At 43.9% G+C, this 25,462-nt stretch overlaps 2 protein-coding genes across 24 annotated transcripts in view; one reads left to right on the forward strand and one right to left on the reverse strand.

Annotated features, from left to right (window-relative positions):
* Window positions 1-25,462, forward strand: part of LOC141762077 (uncharacterized) — a 296,685-nt gene that overhangs the window by 92,854 nt on the left and 178,369 nt on the right. The window lies entirely within an intron of this gene.
* sox5 (SRY-box transcription factor 5) overlaps window positions 1-25,462 on the reverse strand; it is a 244,146-nt gene that overhangs the window by 10,715 nt on the left and 207,969 nt on the right. For 14 of the 22 annotated variants that reach the window (XM_074625940.1, XM_074625939.1, XM_074625941.1 and 11 more), the window contains 4 exons: window positions 22,717-22,805; window positions 12,753-12,917; window positions 5,740-5,932; window positions 153-328 (listed from right to left, as the gene is read on the reverse strand). In XM_074625940.1, the coding sequence (XP_074482041.1) occupies window positions 153-328; window positions 5,740-5,932; window positions 12,753-12,917; window positions 22,717-22,805 (623 nt within the window). The remainder of the gene's footprint in view (window positions 1-152; window positions 329-5,739; window positions 5,933-12,752; window positions 12,918-22,716; window positions 22,806-25,462) is intronic. The other 8 variants (XM_074625921.1, XM_074625936.1, XM_074625925.1 and 5 more) reach the window with 4 other exon arrangements.

Below are 25,462 nucleotides of genomic sequence, written 5' to 3' on the forward strand. Positions count from 1 at the left end.
AGTTCCCGGGTTTAATGTGAAGAAAACAACATTTTAACTTCAAAGAAATTGAGGAATATAAAAAAAACACCTTGATTTTGGAGGCAGTTGTCACACTTTATCGCCTGTTGCTAAGGTTACAGCACAATCCACTGTGATAACTGTGATCTTACCTTGTCCGAGCGTCCGTTGTTGAGGCTGAGGTTGCTGACGGCGGCGACCTTGGCGTCCAGGACCTGCTGCTCCCTCTTCAGCTGCTCCTTCATCTGCCGGGCCTCGGCGAAGGCCTTGGTCACCGCCTCATGGTCGCTCAGGTAGGCGGTCGTGGACAGTGATGACAACAAGTCTGCTGAGACACACAGAGAGACAGAGGGGACGCGGAGAGACGGAGGGGGACGATTAACTTGGTTATGCATATTCGTGTAAAAATGTGATTCAAGTTGAGTGTCTTTGTCGACTGAATTTGTACTTTAAAGCGACAGTAGGCAGAATATTTTTGGCATCATTGGGCAACAATTCCATAATAACCTTTCAGCATATTGTAATTCAAGTGTTCTGAGAGAAAACTAGACTTCTGCACCTCCTCATGGCTCTGTTTTCAGACTTCTAGCCCGTGACGGGAGACTTTGACCAATCACAGGTCATTTCAGAGAGAGAGAGCGTTCCTATTGGTTGTTCGTTCAACGGAGGCTGCCGTCAATCACTCACAAACTCAGATCAAACGGTCAAACTAGGCAGCGCTGATGAAGAAACATCTTGTAGTGTACTGTGTGCTCCGGCTGGTGGGCGGTGCTTGGTATTTCCTCAACTGTTCTCAACGTAACTGCCAGATCCCAAACCTTCTTGTTTTATGTTTTTAATCATATTTGCTCCAACTTGCCTCCTTCAGATTTAAGAGCATTTAAAATAAATAAGAGAATAATATAGATACATTTGGAATAGAGATGAATGTGTGTGTGTTTATGTTTGTGAAGGTTTTCATCCAGAATAAATCTTCCCCTGAACCATGAGGTAAAGGCATTAACATACACTTGATGAGGGGCATCTGTGTGTGTGTGTGTGTGTGTGTGTGTGTCTCTCTCACACACCCACACACTGACCACTTGACAGTCGAGTCGGGCAAAATGTGAGTCAGAGTGCGCCCCGAGCTAGCCTCGCTACAAGCTGCCCACCGCCTCCTCCACCTGCCCTCAGACGTAAACACACACACACACACACACGGACAGACAACTAAAAAACAACCATAAACAAGTTCGACCTCTGGATAATCTCATTACGACGCCCACCTTTCCACACACACACACACACCTCTTTTCATGTGAACCCTCACACTTTGACGACTCTTATTACGGCTAAAAAGTCCCGCTAATTTCCCCAGTCGAGAACATCTGCCCCGCCACCTAACAAAGATCACATCTCCCCGCCGCTCTATTATTCGTATTATTTCCGCAGCTTAAGTCGCCGCCGAGGCATCTGCTCCGAACTGTGTGTTTGTGAGGCCGTGCGCGCACCGCTATCGCCTCTCCCTATCAGCCGGGTTAGCTCTTAACAAAGAGCCGCGGCTGGCTTATGGGGCCTTTATCAGCGCTAATCCGCACCGCTAATGCCATCTCAGGCCAGATTACCAGCTTCAGATTGGTAATGACAGAGCCGTGAACTCTTTCAGAAGTCATAACCGGAAAATCTGGATGTGAGCGGGTCCAAAAAAAAAAAAAAAAAAGGGGGCAAGGGGGGTGAGAGGGACAGAAGAGAGGGCGATGGAATCGGGTGGCAGTCAATTTTAATCTGGAGTCAAAAGAGAGGGAGGGGGCTGATAGATATTATTGCGCGAGTTAAACTGACAGCGATGCCAACCATCCAGACAAGTGAATGTGACCCAGATAGAAGGGGAGGGGGCGTCTGTCTCTCTCTCTCTCTCTCTCTCTCTCTCTACTCCACACTCACTCTCTGAGCGCCAAATCTCTACAGACAGGCACAATACCTTTTTGACCACAAAAAACACTCCTGCAGGGAGGTCAGGGGGAACTGCAGTGTTTTATGACAGACAAATGTGTGATTGTGGTAGAAGTTACAGGCGCTGACAGCCCTTCAGTTCGGTTTGAGATTGGTAGACGGATGGACGGACGGAGTGGGAGACAGAGAGAAGCGTGCCTTTGGGTTGGTAGGTGTCAAAAAATAGAAAGAGAGGTGAATTGTGGGGGAATTAGCAGAGAGCAGACGAACTGGAACTCACATCAAGTGGAGGGCGAAGCTACTGAGAATTAACTTTTTACCTGCAGATATGACCCAGATATTCTAAAAAGCCTTAGTGAGCATAAACGCAGCTATAGATCTAAAATAAGTCACAATTTTTTTCCAGGCATATTTTATCTTTATCTTAAATGAGGATGCAAACTCAAGCCCAACAGGCAACAACAGCTGTCAGTGTGCTGACTAAAGTGGGCATGTCTGTAAAGGGGAGACTCGTGGGTACCCATAGAACCCATTTAGATTCACACATCTTGAGGTCAGAGGTCAAGGGACCCCTTTGAAAGTGTCCATGACAGTTTTTCCTCACCAAAATTTAGCGCAAGTTTGTAGCGTTATTTAACCTCCTTCGCGACAAGCTATAATGACATGGTTGGTATGGATTCCTTAGGTTTTATAGTTTCATAAGATGCCAGCATCTTCACTCTAGCTTTAAAACTGAGCCCGCTACAGCCCAAGCTGCGTTAATGCGTTAAAAAAAGCTAGTGGCGTTAAAACAAATTTGCGTTATTATAAGCGTTAACTTTGACAGCCCTACTAAAAATGCATCATATTTCACAACGTGACCATATATTTTGTTTGTGAAATCTTAACTATAGCTGTAAGAGAAATGTGGTGAAGTAAAAAGTACACCGAATAAAAGCGGAGACACTCAAGTACCTTATTACTAGAGTAAATGTGCCTTGTTACATTCTACCACTGCCAATCATTTAAAACCAAAGTATTTTCAAAGTGGCACTTTTACCTTCTTCTTTAAAACATTTTTTTTTTTACATTTTGTTTCCACTCCATCCACTGCATGCGTGTCTGTTTGTTTGTTCCTGTCTGAATTTAAATAACCTGAACACACATTCATGCTCTGTACCACCCACCCACACACTCACTCCCACATCAAAACCAACCGCCTCTAGACTCTTTTCCAATTTTGTCTGCCCCTTCTATCCCTTCTGAACTTGTAACAGGAATCCTAATACGACTATGAACCGCAATAACAAACAGCGCCGGTGACCGGCTAAACTCAGGGGCAACAGATGGGACCTACGAGCTACGACGTAAAACTGGAGATCTACGACACGAGAACGCACGCTGGTCTCTCTCCCACAGCACAAATAATTCAGCGGGGATCACACACAAACTTTAAACACTGTAATCCATTTTTCCTGAACAAAAAACATCTGGGACCGCAAATCCACTAATCTGATATTAAATCCGCCGATTTGTTGAAAAACAGTGAGATTAGCCAAGAAGTCAGTGAAAAAAAAAAAATGACTAACTGCCTATTGCATAGGAGGAGGAGGTGGGATTGTGTTTGTGTGTGTGTGTGTTGGAGTGTGTGTGCTGTCATTGTGTCATTAATGCTGGGTGTTTGCGCTGTCCTGGCTCATGTAAGAGGCTTGTCTAATCTCATTGGTGATACCTCCTGTCTGTCATGCGCTCCTCTCTTTATTATTCCCCCGCTTCATCGCTCGGAAAAAAAAGTGCTAATCCCCATCTCTCTCTCTCTCTCTCCCTCTCTCCCCTTCCCCTCACTCCCTATGTCTCTCTGTCTCTTTCAGTCACTAATAAACACATAACAATGAAGCAGCCCCGAGGCAAACAGCGACACGGAAAGAAAAACACAAACACACTAATTATAGCCTGTTACATATGTGTAATATTTGAACTATCAGTGTTGCGTGAAAAATGGATTAAGAGTACAAAATAGTGATTCATTTATGTCATATTTCATGTATGTGTGCATATGGCCGGGTATGATTACGGCACTGGCAGTAGCAACAATGGCAACACTACGAGGGAAATGCTATTCTTGTCATCGCCACTACCAGTGAGGCGATTTGCGGTTTTCGTCAAAGGCGTACATTGTCATAATGGGAGCAATTTGCTTTTCATAAAAGTGTAGGGAGCACTTATATTGTATGTATACATGTTTTCGTTGTTGTTGTTGTGTATGAGTGTGTGTGCATTTAAAGGAAAAAATAGGGTTTAATACAACTTGAATCATATTTTTGTAGGCCATCATTTGTAATGGTAATAACAATAAGGCTGTATTCATTCAATTAATAGCAGAGATTGGGGAACGCCACATCGCCTACAAATAAAATGTGGTTGCTAGGAGCAGTCAAATTCATGTTTCAATCTAAGAAATATCTAGATTATACTGTTATCAGGCCATCAAATAGGCGTTATCGGTGGTTATTACACGGCTGTGTTGAATCCTCGATTCTGATTGGTCAATCACGATGTTCTGCGGTCTGTAATTTCTGTATTACAGACCGTTGCTATGTATAACAGACTGTTGCTATGGGCGCAGCTCTGATGTCAGACTCTGGCGGACCGTTTTTGTGTCAAAACATTGATTTCTTCAGTAAATAGCCCTGTAATAAGCGGGATAATGTACAGCTAGCGGGTCATTGTTGTGAGAGAATCCCCTTCAGGCGGATGAGAGACACCTCTGCTTTGCATCGCCCTGTCGGGTATTCTTTCACAACAATGACCGGCTCACTGTACATTATCCCTTCCTTATCAGCCCCATAGATGTGGGTCAGTAGAGCCCTGCTACACTCACTTAGTAGGTTTTATCATCTATTCACATGGGCAATCACTGAAAGAAGGTAAACAAGAAGACAAAAGCGACCTCTAGCGAGCGTAGTAATTATGACAGGAGCAGAAGTTGAAGTCAGGCGCTGTAGTATAGACAGACAAACTCCGACAAACTCCATAAGGGGTGTAGGTCGGGGGCTATGGATGGGGATGGGGTGGTGTGAAACCAACAACGTGTAGTTGTCTTTTTGCTCACAAGCATTAAGTTTCACTTTCGAAACAGTTATATTAAACCAAAACACAATGTTTTCCCCTAAACTTAACTAAGTGGTTTTGTTGTTTAAACCTAAAGAAGTTGTAGACATAGTAGGCCCCTACTGACCCATATCTATGGTGCTTATAGCGACTGATAACGCCTATTTAATGGCCTGATAACAGTCGAATCGGCTAGAAATATGCCACGATATAACAGCTACCATTTTTCTGTCACTATTTTTAAATGATATAGCTTAGTAGCTAGCTAGCTTTGTAGGAAGATGACGTCAACCCCTAAGTCCTAAGGCTGTTACACACTCGCGGCGTTTATTTGTGCGATTAATTTGCATGTCAATATTTTTTTTCGAATTGTTGTTTTTGTCATGAGTACTTTCACACAGAACGCGAATATTAAACGGGAAAAAAAGACGCAGTTTCTTTTGGAATAAGGTTGATTTTCCTTTAGTTCCCTCTAAAAAACAATCAATAATCACAACATCAGACCTTTTTGAATTGCTAAAAAAATTGTAGATGTGAGTGGTGATTCAGAGGTCTACCTGTAGTAGGCTAGTCATGTTCCCAGATCTCAGTAATAAACTTGAGTACAGTGGTATACAAAATGATGGTCAATACTACAAAAACGACCAATAACGTTGGATTATCCTTCAACTTTTCCTGTGCTGTGTGTGTGTGTGATGGGTACTTGAGTCCACTTACCTATCGAGCTGACCCTGGTCGGTGGACCTCCGATGCTGGAGGGGGCGACGCTGTGCTTCATGGAGCCGGCAGGGCCCAGCTTGGCGGCAGCAGCAGCAGCGACCTGTGGGGAAGTTGGGGGGGAGTTGGGTGACTTGCTCTCGGATGCCTTAGGCTTGGCCGACAGGTTCAGTGGCTGTGCACCCTCACTGTCCTGCAAAAACCAAAACAGCACAGTTTCGCCTGCTGTGACCACCGTAAAAAAATTTGGAAGCGAGGAGGCCCCTCACCGAGACCGCTCGCAATTGCACAACACGTGCTAATGAAACGGAGAGCCCATGCACGGCAATGGGACGGATGACAAGGTGCATGCCACTGCCTGTATCCAAAACAGCTCGTCATAAGCAACAAAAACGGCAGCACAGACAACAATAAAAATATATTTTGGTGCAAACCACTGACATTTACATGCAAAATAAGTGACTTCCTATCGCAGTGAAGGTCGGGACGATTCATGAACATGCGTGTGCACAGTCCTCATGCAGGCTCCAGTAAAACATGCACAATAACTCCTTTACATGCTTCAAACAAGGCCAGCGATAAGAGCAACAATCACACACCTGAGGAGAAGAAATCATTCTCAAAACTACAGTCTCTCTGTCTTTCACAAAGAATAGCACCTCCTTGAGACTGTCTTTACAGCTCTGAAGACATGGTGATGTCTCAATGTATCAAACAGCCAACAGAACAGAGGACTGTCTGCCACTTCAATGTGCACTTGCTCCATTAGAAACAAGGAACCGTCTGTGGAACATGCGAGTGTGTGGAGGGAACAGTGAAGCAGCACTTTCTGCCTCAAAGACACACACACACACACAGCCCCAACAACCAATCAATAACTTTTTAGGTATATTCAGGTCCATGTTGTTAAAGTATTATGATGCCAAACAGGACCATCTATATCATTAAATTCATCTAAATCAAAGCATGTCTGCACACAGCAACAACCTCGACACAAGTAACAGACAGCGGCCCCCTAAATGAATCGGCATGTGGACCACCGCACGACGCCGGGGGGGGCTGTTATCGCGTTAATTGTCATGGCAACGCCACCCCTGCCGATGACCTAATCCAATCAGGAGGGGTAGCCTCAGAGGGTCACGTGACAGGAAGGAAGGAATTAGATCGCCGAGGGGCCAGATGCACACAGACCACTCTGTGTAATTAAAACCCTGCAATTAAAAGGCAGACACAACACGGGGGCGAGGGACGGCTTAATGGGCCCCGCCAGTAAAGATGCACCACAATAGAGTCTGTGAGGAGCAGAAATACAGTTTCTTTTTATTATTTTTAGGGCTGTCAATTGATTAAAATATCTAATCGCAATTAATCACATTTTTTATCTGTTCAAAATGTACCTTAAAGGGAGATTTGTCAAGTATTTAATACTCTTAGCAACATAGGAGTGGGCAAATATGCTGCTTTATGGAAATGTATGTATATATTGATTATTAGAAGTAAATTAACAACCCAAAACAATGACAAATATTGTCCAGAAACCCTCACAGGTACTGCATTTAGCATAAAAAATATGCTCAAATCATAACATGGCAAACTGCAGCCCAACAGGCAACAACTGCTGTCAGTGTGTCAGTGTGCTGACTTGACTATGACTTGCCCCAAACTGCATGTGATTATCATAAAGTGGGCATGTCTGTAAAGGGGAGACTCGTGGGTACCCATAGAACCCATTTACATTAACATATCTTGAGATCAGAGGTCAAGGGACCCCTTTGAAAATGGCCATGAGTTTTCCCTCACCAAGATTTAGCACAAGTTTGGAGCGTTATTTAGCCTCCTTCGAGACGAGCTAGTATGACATGGTTGGTACCAATGGATTCCTTACGTTTTATAGTTTCATATGAGGCTTATGGTGTTATTATTGCTTTAACTTTGACAGCCCTGATTATTTTGTATTATTATGGTAATATATTAATTGTTCCCAAGTGTACATTTTATAGAGTTAGTTTTACAGGTGTGGTCCTACTGTAGCACCATTTAAACCACACAATAGAACAGACATGATTTTTCTTTATTTTCTGGTCATTAGTCTAATTGCTGCTTAGGCGGAGTAGAATCCAGCATACAGTGGGATCCAAAAAAAAGGGAACAAGTACTGTATGTATGTATGTGTGTGTGTGTGTGTGTGTGTGGTATACCCACTCATTAAGGCCGACTTTCCCTGATTCCCACTCCTTGAGTCGTACTAAGCCTTATGAGCCCCTCACAACTCAATTAAGCCCTCCCAATTAAGCCCCTCCATGTGTACGTGCCTATGCGTGTGCGCGATCGCCACTTTGTGTGTGTGCGTGCGAGGCCTAACCGGATTGTCCTTCATTAGGGGCGGGGGTGGGGGGGCTTTCTAAATAGACGGAGGACCCCCAAAGATGCCTTCAGTGAGACAATAGGCCGGAGAAGAAGAAGAGGAGGGAAAAGAAAGGGGAGAAAAACTGAGCGGGATCTTCTCAATCCTGACCCATATTATGGCGGGCTTTGGCTGGGAACGCGTTTGAATATTTATTACAAATAGATAATGCCTCTGCCTCTTGTACAGTGGATGGGGCTGGGGGGGGGGGAGTTTCCTCTCAGCGCCAAAGCCAAATCCTATGGTGGGAAGGTGGCCAACCTGCATTATGCCAGTGTGGAGGAATTAGTTGAGACAGTGGGGCTGAGAGGCTTGGACCGACTTGTTTATGAGTGTGTGTGTGTCAGTGCGAGACATTGTTCAACAAGCTCTAAATCTCATGGCACTGTGTGTGTGTGTGTGTGTGTGTGTGTGTGTGTGTGTGTGTGTGTGTGTGTGTGTGTGTGTGTGTGTGTGTGTGTGTGTGTGTGTGTGTGTGTGTGTGTGAGGCCTCTAAAGCCTCTGAAAGCCTCGGAATCTTGAATTAATACAATTGCTTTTGTGTCTCTCTTGGCTGATGAAACAGTCTCCAGCTTTGAGACCGAAAACATGCAGAGTGACAACGAGAGCCAGAGGGACGGAGAGGAAGCGGGAGGGAGAGATAATGTGTGTGTGTTTGTGTGTGTGTGTGTGTGGGCTGCGTTTCACTCCTGCGGATGCCGACATGTGAAAGCGACATCAGGGTTCTGCATCTTATCACTGGAGCTGATGGTTCAATTAACAGGACAAGTGTGTGTGCCACTAACGTTTATCCTGGGCAGGTTGTGTGTGTGTGTGTGTTGAGGTGTGTGTGCTACAACGTTCATGTCAAGACCTTCCCTCTTTCATCTTTCCTCCTTCTCTTCCTTCCCCCTTCCAGCTATAAATGACTGTTTGGATATTAATTATATTGTCATATCTAATTCTCTCAGACAGCAGACGACGCAGAAGAGGCAGATATGACACCGTTCGTGGCACCGATTCAAACGCTAAACTCCTTGAGTATGTAAATGCACTTCACATTTTCTACTCATTTGTATTTGGAGTAAACAGACGCACAGACTTTACCTTGACAGTCTAGACTGATTGTTTTATTTTTCCTAATGAGGCTAGGCTTGTTGGCTCTTGCTGATACTCCCATCCATTAGACTGAAATGACTTAAGTACAAGTAGTACTACTACCATACCTCATATAACGGTTTGCATGATATCTTGTGAAAAGTTATTCCTCGTTTTTGGTGCGTGAATTCAGTGTAAACAAACACTGAACACGAACACTGGTCTCCTGGGAGAAATGCGGTGTTTGTCGCTCTTTACAGTTCCTGGTTCACATTTACGTGGATTACAAACGAATTGATTCGTATTTCGAATTACAGTGCATTACTTTTCGAACGGTGTATGAGAACAGCCTGCAGTAAAACATACTTAAAGTTGCAAAAGTAAAAGTACTCACTACAGAGAATAGCTCCTTCAGGAGTGTTGCATTTATTCATTCTATTATTACTTTATATACTGTTAAACAATTTTATCTGTAGCGATACATCATATTTTTTAAGAGCTGGTTTATGTGTAAAATCTATAAATGAATAAAAGATAAATGAGTAAGAAGTACTTTATTTCCCTCTGAAAATAATTGAAGTATAAGGTAACATAAAATGGAAAGTACATCATAATTGTCCTTAAGTACGGTAAACATACTCAGTTACTTTTGGCCGCTGCGTGTGTGCGTGATGCATGTCAGCGAATAGGCTACATATGGTGCATAATTTGAATTCGCACTATTGTATGGCTCTGTATGCATGCCTGCCTACATCTGACGGTCCACTCTTGCGTATAAGAAAGCTGCATGTATGCTGCAGTGATTTGTGCATGGGTATGTGTGTGTGCGTGGAGGGGCTGGTTGGTATAGTGTCTTATTCAACACCTGTGTGTGCGTGTGTTTTTGTGCACGACTGTGTGTGTGTGTGTCCGTGTCTCACCCGAGGGTAAAGCACTTAAGCGGTGTGCGCCTGAGTCCAAACAGCTGTGAGCAGAGGCAGGCAGCGTGTCTCTAAATGACTAGAGACCTGAGATAGAGCCCACAGGGGGAGCACACCTCTGAAATATACATGTCACTCACCCAGAGAGAGAGAGAGAGCGAGAGAGAGAGAGAGAGTGTTAGAAAGAATGAGTGAGAGCGCCGCAGTGGTCAGCCGGACTGAAAGAAACCAAAGAAGACTGAGAGAAAAGAAAAAAGAAAGACAAATATCTATAAAGCGCCACCGAGCACGTATCTAAAATTTGTCTCTCTCGTTGATCGCAAACAGTGCGAGTGCACGGGGGAGTAACACCAACACAGCGCTGCGGTCAATTGGCCAGTTTGGCTCCATGGGGCCTGTCGGGTGCCATGTGGGTCCACTCCCCAGTCTGCCACTCCTGCTGGACTGGGGGAGGCCATTACGGCTCCCCACTTCCCCTCCACCACAGGCCGCGGCACTCCATATATATGGTAATACGGCGGTAAGAGGAGTGTGTCGGTGGGGCGGGATGGTAGCGTGTGTGTGTGTGTGTGTGTGTGTGTGTGTGTGATGGAGATGCAGGGAGGGGTTGATGGACAAGGAAGCAGGGGTGTGAGCTCTGGGGTCAAACCGTGAGCTTGAATCTATGCCATGAGCTAGTCCTCAGTGTGTGCATGAGTGTTTGAAGACAGCAGGAGGAGGTCAAGAACAAACTGGGAACAAAAGGGTGATGGAGAAGGATGGAGAAGTTGCAAAAGAAAAGATGTGGAAGTGGAAGTAAGGAGGGGGGAGGTGAAGAGAGGAGAGAAGAGGAAAGGACAGGAGAGAATAAAGGGAAAAGAGAGGAGAAGAAAGGAAAGGAAAGGAAAGGAGAGGAGAGAAAGGGAAAGGAGATATGAGGACAGGAAAGTAAAGTAAAGTGAAGTGAAGTAAAGTAAAGTAAAGTAAAGTAATATAAAGGAAAGGAAAGGAAAGGAAAGGAAAGAAGAGGAGAGGAGAGGAGCGGAAAGGAAAACAAAGGAGAGGAGAGGAGAGGAGAGGAGAGGAGAGGAGAGGAGAGGAGAGGAGAGGAGAGGAGAGGAGAGGAGAGGAGAGGAGAGGAGAGGAGAGGAGAGAAAGGGAAAGGAGATGGGAGGAAGGAAATGAAAACGATAGGACAGACCATGACAGGACAGGACAGGATGGGACAGGAAAGGAGATGGAAGGAAAGGAAAGGAGAGGAGAAGAATGGAAAGGAGAGGAGATGAGATGAGAGAAAGAGAAAGGAGATGGGAGGAAAGAAAAGGAGAGGAGAAGAATGGAAAGGAGAGGAGATGAGATGAGAGAAAGAGAAAGGAGATGGGAGGAAAGAAAAGAAAGCAATGGAAAGAAAAAAAAAAAAGGAAAGACGAGGAGAGGAAAGACAAAGGAAGAAAAAGGAAAAGAAGTTGGGAAGCTGTGATGTATGTGATGAGATCTCATTCTCTGTGGGACGGACAAGTCTGATCCCATGTGTGTGTCAATGTGTTGATTTGTGACTGACCACTACACTTGTGGGGGGTCCGAGGGTGGACAGAGGACGGCAGGGGGCTGTGTGTGTGTGTGTGTGTGTGTGTGTGTGTGTGTGTGTGTGTGTGTGTGTGTGTGTGTGTGTGTGTGTTTGTGTGAGGTGGTCAGGGTCCAGATATTCCGACCAGATATTCATAGACTTCCACTCGGATGGACACGAGGCTTCCCCCTCGCCCCTATTGCGCAGCCAGCCGAGAAAACGGCACAAACAGCAATACATCCTCTCAAATCCACCGCGGCCGTATACAGCACCAGCTGGAGGTTTAGGGATAAAGTTGGGCTGCGACTGTGAGTCTTGTCAAGTTGTACCAAAAGGCGTGCATTAGTATGAGGAGCTGAATGTTGCTCAGTCAGGACACTTGTTTGATTGAAATAAAAAAAAGATGCAATCGGGATGCAACCTTCAAACAAGCTGGGACGCACATTTTCAGCTTCATGCACTGCAGTGAAACATTCACTCTCTCAGTCTCTGTTGTAACACTAGAAAGGCCAAAGAGTTTACAGTTTAACTGCAAAAGTCATTTTTATGGCTATAATCAAGTAAAAAGAAAATATTTCCTTTTTAAAAAAGTGAAAGAATTTGCCGGCACAGTAAGAATATTTAATTTTCTTTCAATAGTAATCCAGTTGTTTCAAGGATTTTTAAGAAATCTCTTTATGTTGAAATAAGAAAGAATAAGACCAGTCCATGTACTAGAATAAGGAAAAATAAAACTAAATTTTAGAAAATACTTGCAGCAAGTTGATTTGCATTGAAACTGGCAGATTGTTTCTCTTTTTTTAAGAAAATAAAAAGTTAAGAACTCAATCTCTAAAATATCTTGCAGTTTGGTGGCTAATTTGAATTCTCTAAATGAAAACAATCTGTCTTAATAATGTCCTTCCATGTAATTGAGACATTTTTTTGTAAATTGGAAAAACTGATTCATACTGGCCACCCAACCTTGAGAGTCAACTCTCAAATCCTCAAATCAACAGGCTTTTCTAGTATTAAACACACACACACACACACACACACACACACTGGCACAGAGGCCTCTCCTTACCTTGGCCTTGTTTGGTAGCGGGGAGCTGCGGCCCTTGTCGCTCTGTGAGTGTGTGTTGGTGGGTGGGGAGTGTGTGCCCATGTTGGATTGGGGTGGCAGGCTGCCTCCGTGCTGCTTGGCCCCCGGAGAGACCTGCATGGCCGCCAGCTGAGCTGCGTACAACTGCTGCGAGGTAAGAGAGACAGGTAGAGAGAGACAGACAGGGGGGGGGGAGAGATATCACAGAGAGACAGAGAAGGGGGGAGAGGAAGAAGAGGGGAGGAGGGGGAAAGAAAGGAGAGGAAAGGGGCGACATGAATAAATGAATACTCGAGAGCGCACAAACAAAAAAGGAGAAGATGCCGGCTAAAAAGCTCTGGAAGAAGAGGCCATTAGTGGCCCGGCCTCTGTTTGTGTGACAGAGAGAGACGACGGAGAGGGACATCTCCGCTGTCAACCCCCTCCCTCACCCCATGGGAGAAGCGCTAACAGCCTCTCTGACAGGCCCAGAGATGGCCGTGTCCCCTCCAGGTGCATCGTGGGAGAAAAGGAAAAACATTCCCGGCTATCGAGGTCACGCCGGAGAGCCCGGCTCTCGCTCAAGGTGAAAAAAAAGTGATGATGGAGACGGAAAAGAGAGAGAGAGAGAGAGAGAGAGAGAGAAGGAAATTTGCGAAGCCAGATGGGACGTGCCAGAAGTGTCTTGTGCCCCTGCGATGTTTTTTTTTTACCGACAATAAGACGCAAAAAACACCCATAAAATAGTCGGAAATAAAGATGAATTGATTCAATAACTGCTGTGGGAAACAAAAAAACAGGTTTTCCCCTATTCTTGTTTATGTATTTAATTAATTTCCAATTAAATAAAAGCATTATGGCTTGAGCTGCTATGGTGTGAACATACTCGGGAATATTTATGCAATACCATTGTATCACACAAAACAGTCTCTGGCCGGTATTTCCACAGCAACAGACACGGCGTAATATTCACAATTTGGAAGGAGCTTCAATGTTCATAAACACTTCTTTCTGTCCCTCTATCTGCCTGCTCAAAAAAATCATCCTGCAAAGCTCAATCGCTTTCATGTCGGCTAATACAAATCTCTCAGACGCTGTTTTTGTTTTCTCAGAATTGTTATTCCCTCTTCTGAAGTGCAACAGAACGGTTGTTTAGCGAGAAGTAACTGATGTGTTTTTTTTTTTTTTTGAATAGTTATAATTGTTATCATTTATTTCTGGTGGAAGATTTTTCTGGAAGAGGACCATCCTTTTTTTTTTTTTTTAGTTTAACTTCCGTCCTTCTGTTGGTGCTTGGCTGCCGGCCACCGGCGTCAAACAAAGGCTGGTTTATGCAAATGGACAAGGAAGAGATGCTGTCACTGCTATCTCTCTCTCTCTCTCTCTCTCTCTGTCTGTTTGTACCTCTCTCTATCTCTCTTGACAGCCACATTAGCTCTTGCTCTCCTCTGCTATCTTAAATAAAGACATTTATCTCTTTTTATACAAACAAGAAAAAAACACATTCAAACTGGCAGCGGACACACTGCACACAAAGAAATACTTTTTTTGGAAGAAACTCGTATTTGAATTTGAAATAATCTCCGCCTGACTGTCACTCACATGTGGCAACAACAATATTCACTGTGTAGAAACGTAACAGCAGCATGTTTTCAGTTACAATTCTTTATCTTTTCTCGCTTTTATTGAATTCCCAAACTTTTTAAAGGTCTTATTGATAACATTTTATTGTTATTTATTTATTTATTATAAAATAATACATCCACATAGCTTTTTAAAGTAAGCCTTTTCCTTTTCCTGTTTATGATTGTGAATTAATCACTTTAAAAAAAAAAATTGGCTGTTCCAAAATGAATGTTTTGTTTACCTCTGTGGAAGATATCTGACGATTGGTTCCCACTTCTAACAAGGCTTGTGAGCCAATAGTGAAATGACGTTGGTATCACGTGGCGTGTCTGGGTCGTCAGTTAGTGTTGAAAAAAACAGATAAATGGCTGAGATTGATGGTAAGTGCCTGGCAACAACTTGTTGTGAAGTGAATGCAATGGAACGGGGGGAGGGAGAATGCGACATCTAGTGGCTGAATGTTATCCATGTTATGGTGTAATAGCACCTTAAAATAAGGTACCTGTACCATGTCCAGAAACCCTCATAGGTACTGCATTTATCATCAAAATATGCTCAAATCATAACATGGCAAACTGCAGCCCAACAGGCAACAACAGCTGTCAGTGTGCTGACTTGACTATGACTTGCCCCAAACTGCATGTGATTATCATAAAGTGGGCATGTCTGTGAAGGGGAGACTCGTGGGTACCCATAGAACCCATTTTCATTCACACATCTTGAGGTCCGAGGTCAAGGGACCCCTTTGAGAATGGCCATGACCACCAAAATTTAGAGTAAGTTTGTTGCGACTTTGCCTCGCCATCGGAAGCAAATGCTTTTTTCGCCCCTTCGCTCGCATAGAATGGAAGTGAACGGGAGGTGAATGTAATTCCATGTGTGACCGTGCCTTAACTTCATCCCTGACAAACACTTTCAGAGACTGGATGCTTTAAGAAATATTGAATTAAATAAACTGAGCTCATGGAAAGTTACGGAGAGTTTTGTCTGTGCTTTAATCTTCTTCACTAAATATCAGACGGTAGGTTTGATCAAATCCTTTGGTGCAGTCTTTGGTCTTCGTTTTGGAAAGCAACCCCTGCCGCTGTTATGGACACGGAGGGGAACAATGATAATTGAGGTACATACAGTAGACAGGGTGTGCTGCCGCTGCTGTTGCTGCTGATGTGGAAATCAGCGGGAGATCGGTCATGCTCCGGCGAGCTACGCGAACGACCGGCTCGCTGAGATCAGATCAGCCTCCGCTCGCTCATTTCTCTTCAATTAGCTGCACTGTGGCTCCTGGAAGAGAGAGTGAGGAGGGAGGACGGGGGGGGGGGGGGGGGGGGGGGGAAGGGGGTGCAGCCGAGCATGAACACCCCTCACCCCCCGTCCCCCCTCCCTCCCCTCCCTACCAGCCAGACCCCCTAGCAAGAGGACCACAGGCGGTGTGTGTGTGTGTATGAGTGTGTGTGTGTGTGTCCTGCCATATTCGGACCAGTGGTTCAAAGGCCTCTTTATTTGCGGAGTGAATTGAGTTCCATTACAAGGCCAGCTCCCGTCACTCAAAGCCCCGCTCAATGGGCCGGCGAGCAATGACACACACACACACGCTCACACACACACACACAGACACACACATACACGTACAGAGGCACACTGTGGAGCGCGCCCAGAGCGTCGCCACAACGACATGCATGTCAACAAACAGGAAGTGACAGCGCAAAGCCCCCTGGGGTGACCGGAGGAGCGAACACACACACAGGCGCACAACCACACACACACACACACACACACACACACACACACCCACAGAGCAACACAATGAGTGAGGGGTGGGGGAATGCAATCGTAGATGCAGGATGAGACTAAGGAATTTGAAATGTCACTCACTGCTGAGCTGTGTGTGTGTGTGCGTGTGTGTGTATTACCTACGTTGTGGGGACATTAACCTGTTTACACAGTCACATTGTGGGGACTCGCCTTCCAAATGGGGACAAAATGCACGTCCCCGTAACGTAAACCATTATATTTTAGGGGTGAGGACTCGGTTTAGGGTTAAGGGTTAAGATTAGGCAAGTAGCAGTTACAGTTAAGGTTATGGTAAGTCTCCAGGAAATGAATGTAAGTCAATGTAATGTCCTCAAAAGTCATGAAAACACAATTGTGTTTGTGTGGGCATGTTCTGTGTGTTAAGACCTGCTCCTCACTCTTTCTGCTCTTAATCCCCTAATGTGCGACCAAAACATCTGCTTGTGTGTGTGTGTGTGTGTGTGTGTGTGTGTGCATGTCTAGTGGTCAGCGTGTGCTTGTCACATGACACCCCACTATGTGTGTTTGTATGTGTGTGTGTGTGTGTGCGTGTGTGTGTGTGTGTAAACCTGAGCTCTATTGACAAGAGGTGAAGAGGTGATGTGAGAGTATTGGTGTTCCTCTGAGTGAAGACATGGGGGTGAGTGTTTGGCATTAGTGCTATTGACAGTGTGTGTGTCCATTCTCTTCGTTTCTCCTGTCATTTTAGTAGGAATGGATCTATGTGTGTGAGTGTGTGTGTGAGTGTTGGTCAATAATCTGCAACTTTAGTCAGATTACCAGCCCGTCTGGTCTTTGTTGTCAGAGTTAGCGGCGCTTCAGAGCTCTATTGTTCATTATGGACACCGATGACTATTGTATGGATCTCAATGGATTCTTGTCCGTCTGTCTGTCAGACTTCCTGTCTGTCTGTTTGTGTCTCAGTGCTGAAGGACAAAAAAGAAAAAGAAAAAGCAAGTGTGGACTGAGTCATAGACATTGAACTGTCTTTATGTTTTCTCTTTCGATTTTGTCTCCTTTGAGCCTTTGTACTCATTTAAGTAACTGAAACGCGTTTGTGAACTAAGCAACAAATAAAATAAAAAAAAACTACCCACACAGAAAGATGAATAGAGTGGCAAAGTGCAAATAAAATGATTACGATGCCTTCCTTATACCTATATGGCGCGACTTCAAGGACAAACACTAACACATAAAAAAATCTGAGGAATTTACTTTAAAAACAAACATCTTCAAGGGTTTCTTTTTCTTTCCCCCGCTGTGCCAGCTTGAGACAGTTTAAAAGAACGTTAAAAGAAAGTTAGTTTTTACTTTATATTTGCTGAAAGCGAAGTGCTGTTACTTCAGCATTGCAACCTAAACGTTTAGATTTAGGAATTTCATCCCAATTTGGAGACAAAGTATGTTTTACACCAATAATATATCATAGAGGATTCATACTAGGGCTGTCAAAGCTAACGCTAGAATAACGCATTAACGCAATCGATGTTTCGGAGGTTGTAGCGGGCTCTGTTTTAAAGCTAGAGAGAAGATACTGCATCATATGAGACAAGAAAACCTGAGGAACCCATTGGTGTAATACTAGCTTGTCGACAAGGAGGCTAAATAATATATTTGTCATTGTTTTGTGTTGTTAATTGATTTCCGATAATAAATACATTTGCATAAAGCAGCATATTTGCCCACTCCCACGTTGATAAGAGTATTAAATACTTGACAAATCTCCCTTACAGGTACATTTTGAACGGATAAAAAACGTGCAATTAATTTAATTAATTAACTTTATTCATTATGTGTGCAGAAGTGGTACTATAGTCACCTATCTCTGCTGCCTATTGATTTCACATTGATCCCACGCTGTTATCACAAAATGGCATTTCCTTGCAACTCCGAGAAGCCTTTAAGGCCGAGAGGAAGATACCGACACTGAAGCAGAAAATGCTCTGCTGCACTCTTTCCCTCCTCCAGATAAGGTTTTGTGGGGAAACGAGTTGCTCGATTGATTTCTCATTTACCTTCTGTCATCTGTCCCTGTCTGTTTTTTCCTCTCCCCCCCCCCTCTGCCTCCCTCTAACCGCCTGCCCGTTGTTCGTCCGTCCGTCTCTCCGGTGTACAGTGTGGTAATCCAGGACAATATGTTCAAACATCTGCCTCTCCATATGATGCCTGACCCGCGCCATTGACCCTCTTTATACCACGCGCCACTCACACACACATTTAATCTCTCGCACACATCCACACTTTTTCTACCTCCATCTCTCTTTCTCTCCATTTATCCTTTTAACTGATCATCCTTCTAAATACTTCTCTGGTACCTCAGCCTTTTCACCTTTATCGCCCATCTCTCTCTCGCCTGGATAAGTGCATTTTTCCTTTTCATTTTTCAGCCTTCTGTCTGTCCTTCTCAGTCCATTTGTGGATGATATCAATGATATCAAGGGTCAATAGGGAGCCAGATTAACATGCTCTAATGCACAATGTCACACTCATCCCCCCAGATTAAGATGCTAAATGCCAACCTTGTACACTCCAAAGCCTCCATTGCCTTGAAACCCGTCTGTGAAGGATTCTATGTTAAGCTCCCATTGACTGTAAGAGCTACTCTGTTTGATTCCTATGGATGTTTTACACATAGAAAGAGCTTTAACTCATTGAGAGATTAATACATTTTTCTAAGAACTGCACTTAAATCAAAGCTGTGCTGTTGAGTTTTATCTAAATCTTTTTTTTCTTTCTATGTATACAGTTTCTACACTTTGTAATCGGGGGAAAAGCCATTGTTCCTCGCAGATTTCCTTCTTTATGTGAATACCGTGTACAAAGAAAAAGTTCACGTTTTCATATTTCAGACGTATTTAAGAGGGACTAAAATGTGGAAAATGGTTTGGCGTAATATCAGGACCCCTAATATCAGTATGTACGACAGATTTTATCAGAAAGACTATGTCACAAGTCAGGGGCATTGACTTTAAAAGACATGAGAATGCACCAGTCAGGGATGTTTAAACAGAAGATGCTATTTAGTTGCATTATGGGAAATGTAAGATTCAGTGTTTCTGGGGTTTAACCTATAAATTGAGACTAAAAGTCAGGATATCTCAGGCTCTGCTGCTGCAGTTTTGATTAAATCTTTTAAAAAATATATCTCTTGTAAGTCCCCCAACTTCAAAACTTGTGCAGAACTAAATTGCTGTAGTGCATGACAGAATGCAAATTTAAGAAGAAAGTACTAAATAAATTACCAAACTCTCTGTTCAAAGAAAGAGAAAGACCATTACATTATTTCTGTGTAATAATATTGTCAAAATTGAAACACACATTAGCCTTTTGTGGTCACCAGCAAGATGCCCGGTGCAGCTTCAATGTTGTACTGTGTCAGTTAGGTAAGACGGATGGGCTGCCTATATTAGCACCATTGTACCAGTGAGTCTATTAAAGCCTGTTGAAAGTACTGAGGCACCAAAGGTCATGACCTGGACAAGATTAAACTCATTGCCTGAGAAAAGAAACTCACTCTTACATGTGTGTTGCATATCACTAAAACTCCAATATTTTCATATTTTTACCTCATTTAAGGATTACATTGTTCCTTTGTGGACTGAAAAAAATGACTTATCTTGGACTTATAATACCTTAAAAAAAATAAAGAATATACTGGATTTAAAAATATAAATATGGCTGTTATATGTAGTTCTTGAAAAGTCAACATTCTAGTGCAATTTCATAGGTGTATGGGAGGAAATGCATGACATAGCATACATGAGGAATTTATGCCAAACATTAGGTGTGTACAAGTAATCACACCATAATGAGTGTGTGTGTGCGTGTAGTTCAAGAGGTGTCCACATGTTGAAATAACACATCTGTCAGTATGTTTCCAAGCACTCCTGAATGCAGCTGGGAAGTTCATTGTGTACTCCGTCTGAAAATCTTTCATTTTTCTACCTCTATTTGTCTGTCTCTGTCGGCTAAGTGGGTTCACTTGAGTCCTCTCCTCCGTCAAACCGCTGTGTTGCCGTGGCGACCCGGGGCCCGAGCTAACTGTCATGTCTCGTCTCGGCGACAGAGACACCTCCTTATCAAATGAGGGCGCAGGGACGATCCCCAAAGGAAATCCATCCACATTGAGACATCTGTACTTGTGTTAGCCCGGACAAATCCGTTCCTTTCAGACAAGCCTTAATCTCAGTGTGTGTGTGTGTGTGTGTCTGAGAGGATTGTAAGAAAGAAATCTGCTAGTGAGATGTTTTTTTGCACTTGTTGTGTCCTCTCACCCCTCCCTGCTGGTAAAAAAAAAAAAAATCCAATTGCAAGGTGGACAAAGCCGTTCGACTGGAGATTGAGTGTGTCTGAACACAGTCGAACATATGGACGGCTAGATTGAAGCAGTGATAGCAGCGCAGAGGACATTATTCTCAGGCTAAACACACAAATGTGCTCACACACACACACGCGCGCGAGTAATAATGAAATCAGTGACGACAGCGGGGTCCGTTCTCCTTGATAGAATTACACAGCTATTCTATTCTCCCTGCAGTGTCTCGCATATGGGGCGGCACGTTTGGCTGACAGGTGCAAACGTATTACACACACTCTGCCTAACCTTTAACCCATATTTTCCCATCATTCCACAGTAAGTGAAAAAGATGCGCAGGGAAAATATGTGCGTCAATTGCAGCTGTTTCCCTCAGATATCCGTGTGTGTGTGTCATATTTTATGATAATGCGTGTCAAGGAGACATGAGGGGCCAAGTGCAGCCTGTGCAGAGGCCGAGCCCAACACTGGAGGTTAATGTGTTTCAGACAGGCAACCAGAGGGGGGGGGGACGCCCGCGCAGGCTCTTAACCCCTGGGAGAGGGGGCCCCAAAGCCCACGTGGATCTGAGTGGAAGTATGTGAGGTCTAGTAGTGAGTGTACGAGCTGCGGTCGGTCGGCGGGGTCAGGATAACCAAGCGATAGGCCATTTATTCTAAATATGCAGACAGGAAAAGGACCAAAGTCAGACTCATCCTCCTTATAAACGGGATAACAGATGTTGACTCGCTTTGTTTTTTACCTCTCTGTGGTTTTGTCTCTCTCTGTCTCTGTCATCTCTTTCTGCTTTCTTGCTTATTCACCATCCAAATTTACGACATAGCAGCAGAGCCAACAAGCAGACTGCGTTCTTGAACCTGAATATGGGACGATCCCTTAAATTTGATTGCTTAAATCTGTCAGATCGCTCCGAGCATCCAATCAAAGTATACGTCTCTGTTAAATCCTCAAATGCCATTTTCATCAGTTATAACAAAGAGTATAGAAGCCGCTGCCGCCATTTTCGACTGAAAACGCTTATAATATTTTATTGTTCAACACAGGTCATTTCGGTAGAATATGACAAAAGAAAAGAAATAATTTTGTTTTACTTTTGTACGGCACTTTTTAATCTTACCCTAACTGCAGACATTTGCAATTGAAAGACAAAAAAACTACAAAAAGTGAACAGTTTTAACTTTAATTTGAAATTGAGACCCAGTTGAGTTAAGGCCTTTACACACCAGGGGCGTGAAGAATAAGCATTATAACGAACATTATATGTCTAGGGCTTTTATTGTGAAAGGTAAGAATGGAAGGAGTGGATCTTGTCTGCGCTGCCTTTGTCAAAGCTGAAAGAAGTAATAAAGTTTGCTGTCCTGGTTCAGACTACGTGTTGTTGTTTCATAAATATAGGTGCAACTCAACCTGTTCCGCACAACGTTTGCGTTGTGTGAAAGCTCCGAAAATCAACTTTGTTCCGTAAAAAAAGTAAGTCGCTTTTCAGCCGCATATTTTTTTTACAGTTATTGACGAATGTGTTTCCCACTTGTTTCCATTCAAGAAGAAAATAATGTTTCAGATGCATGAAGCTTCAGATATATAATCCATGACAGCGAATGGCATTTTCCCTTTTTTTTTGTACTCAAAAGCTGAGAGTATACAGTATAATGCCTAATGACTCGGTGTGTTCAGGTGCCTGCGGAACAAAACGTAATTATCATTTCGATAACGACGATAACCTAGAAGTTAAATATATAGCATATATAAAGATGCCTCTGTGCTGTTGAAGGAGATTGAAATCTCTTCCACACATTAGTTCTGACAGTCAATCTGAATATTGCCAGACCAAAGCCGAGGGCTCGGGTTACACTTGACAGTTCCGTGTGATTTTTGGAGCTCTGATCATGAAGATCATGTTTTTATGGGATCATTTCACTGTCCACACTTTGGCGGAAAGTGACAGATTCCCCCCTCCCTCCCTCCCTCCCTCCCTCCCTCCCTCCCTCCCTCCCTCCCTCCTCACCCCCCCTGTGGCTGTGTTTGTGGTCTTGTATAACTCAGTGGGCAGTATGTGGTGTGAACACTGTCAAGGGATTTATTCCCAACTGGACCACCCAAGTGAAAAGAAGAAATGTACTAGTGTGTGATACTCAAAGATTTCTGGTTGTTGTTGTCGTTGTAATTTACTGCATGTTTTTGCTCCCTATAAATGTGCTTCCGAGAGCTCGTCTGTATAGCTGCTGTGGGTCTTACCTGGAGCTGGAGCTGTCCCAGGCCTGGTGAGGCAGCAGCAGCGGCAGCAGCCATTGTTGTAGGGATGAGCTGGAGAGGGTAGGGGTCACCTGAAGAAAACAAGAAGAAGGTTAAATTGATTGTTTTAAAGTGCGTTTTTACACACTAAGATCCCCTCCATCTCTCTGTCATTCATCTCCTTCTTCTCTTCCAGTAGCATCCCTCCCTTCTCTCATCCTTCTCTGCTCCGTGACCCACTCATCCCTCGCCCTATCCTCCATGCTCAGTCTATATCCCCCCTCCATCCTCTTGTTTTTCTCCTCCCTCTCATCCCACCTTCGTCCCCTCGCCTCACCCCCATCACCCCCTCCCACCACCACCACCTGAGTCCCTCTCTGCAGCTGTTAAAGCCGTCCTTTGTGTGCGCTGCCGGTAGGGCCTTAATGAAAAGCCTGATTGTGTGTCCTCCTCCTTAATACCCCCTGACAAAGAGCAGCGAGGTGAGGGGATTCTGATAAAGCTGGCCCCAGCGCCGTAATTAAGAGCCGCCACTGCCGATTGCTGCTCTCCCCCCCCCCCTTCTCAACTGTCTGTTCTCCTGCTTTGTTGGCAGAGAGCTGCTTTCAGTCTCTCTCTCTCTCTCTCTTTCCCACTTTCTCTCTCCTTGTGTCCTTCTTGTTGTCATCTTTCTCTCTTCACAACTTACTCTCCACCTTTATCCCTCCCTCCCTCCCTGCCACCCCCTGTCAGGAATGATAAATCAAGAGATAGATGGACGAACGGGGCGGAGGAGATGACAGAAGTGCAGAGAGAAGGAGACAGAGAAAAGGACGAGTGTGACCAGGTGCAGATAGGCCGTGCTGTAATTACTTCGAGAGAAAGAGAGAGAGAGAGAGAGAGAGAGAGAGAGAGAGAAGAGGAGGGAGAGAAAGGTCAGGAGGAGATGGAGAGGAGGAATACTGTACTTAATTATCGTCATATTGAATAAAACCTGCCTGTTGACAGCTCTGATTTCCATTTTGGACATGCCCACTAACCAAAATAAAGTACACGGAGGTCAGACTTTTGTACTGGTACCACGTCGAGGACACTCTATTCTTCATGGAGAAAAACTTTGGGAATGTTCTCAGGGCTTGACCTTGCATTTCTGACCTGAACTTTCGGCACAGCGGCCAGCTTCTCTGGACCTTTTATTGCCCGCGTAGATGTGCGTGTGCGCTTGGCATAAGCCAAAACTTTCCTTCCGACATATTTTCCCATATAACTCGGGGAAATAAAAAAAAAAAAAAGCTGAGACATTCTTTTCTCCAGCGGGGAGGGAGGGCAGGAGGGATTAAAGAATTATTTCAGGACTGTGTATTCTAGGAGATGGGTCTTTTCTCCTCGCTCCCTAGACAAACATGAGCTGGGTGGATATTTATGCTCCTCCTGGGGGTCGCTGCAACAAAAGGGAGAGGGACGGAGGAAAGCAAACATGTTGCTCTTGGCTTGGGGACAGCGACCTCGGCGGACGGGGACGAAATTTCTCACTGACAAGCAGACGAAAGAGGGAGATGGATCGGGGAGGGAAGTGAGAGGCAAAGCGCCATTTGGTGTCAATTTGTGCACAATTTTACATTTAATAAAACATATACTTTATATTTTACGTATTTAAAAGTTAAAGTTCGGTTTACTCGTCATAAGGAGTACTACTAACCTTGTAAAATAGCTGTTTATTTAATAGTTTGGGAAAAAAACAAAGAAAAAAAAAGTGAAAACCAGCTTCAAATTTAGTTTTTTTTTTAGTGATAACATTTATAATAATCATAATATTAATCAAACAATATTACTTTAAAAAATTCTTAAAATATTAACCATGACAGAAAACAACAAGCTGACAGACATAGAACAGAGACATAGAAAATAAGGCCCTTTTTAAACTGTGTTAGATAAGGCATAGGTAAGGGTGGGATTGTAAAATAATAAAATAAATAATAAAATAAAATAAATAAAAATAAAATAAAATAAAAGATATAAAATAAATAGAAATAGTAATAAAAAAAATCTACTTTTTAAGTTAATTATGAAAATGTCAGACCTGAAAATGCAGTGCTGTTTAGAACTAATTCTATATACTTCATATTTAATAAATATTTATAAAAGATTTAAAAAGTCCTCACAAAAGTGAAACAGTTATCTTTAGCTTCAACACGTCGTGTCAACAGCTTGGACGGCAGAAAAATGGTGTTACCGCTCAACAAGTGGGGCACAGCAATCCATAACGTGCGGGTGAAATCTATTCATATCTTCAAAGCTACGAAAAGCGCCGTGAGAATATGTCAGAGCACAATGCTACACATGTCCTATTTTAGAGCCGCGCGCCGCCAAACTACATCGACTCAACAACAACTTTGAAAGTTGCCAGAGAGTTTTCTCAGGGGCGGCTCAGCCTGGCGCCGGGTGCCAGTCCGGTTGGAGTTGGCGGAGGCAGTGAAAAGACAAGCCCACCACTTGACAGGGTATTTACGTGGGCAGTGGGCGTGGGTGAAGATGGCACTAATTAAAATGGAATGGACTTGTTTGGGAAGCTGTGAAACTCTAAGGGAGTAGGGGTGGGGGGGTGGGGGGGGTGCGTGCACGGAGCTCGTGTGCACGCTCGCATATCTGTGTCGAAGTTTTTTTTTTGTGTTTGCGATATCACAAAGCATTCTCTGGCTGCCTGGACGTTTGTGTGTGTTGGTGTGTGTGGGCTGCGTTGGAAGCATGTTCTGGCTGCTTCCCGTGTTAA

Source organism: Sebastes fasciatus, chromosome 23 (assembly GCF_043250625.1).
Source record: "Sebastes fasciatus isolate fSebFas1 chromosome 23, fSebFas1.pri, whole genome shotgun sequence".
NCBI classification, from domain to species: Eukaryota; Metazoa; Chordata; class Actinopteri; order Perciformes; family Sebastidae; genus Sebastes; species Sebastes fasciatus.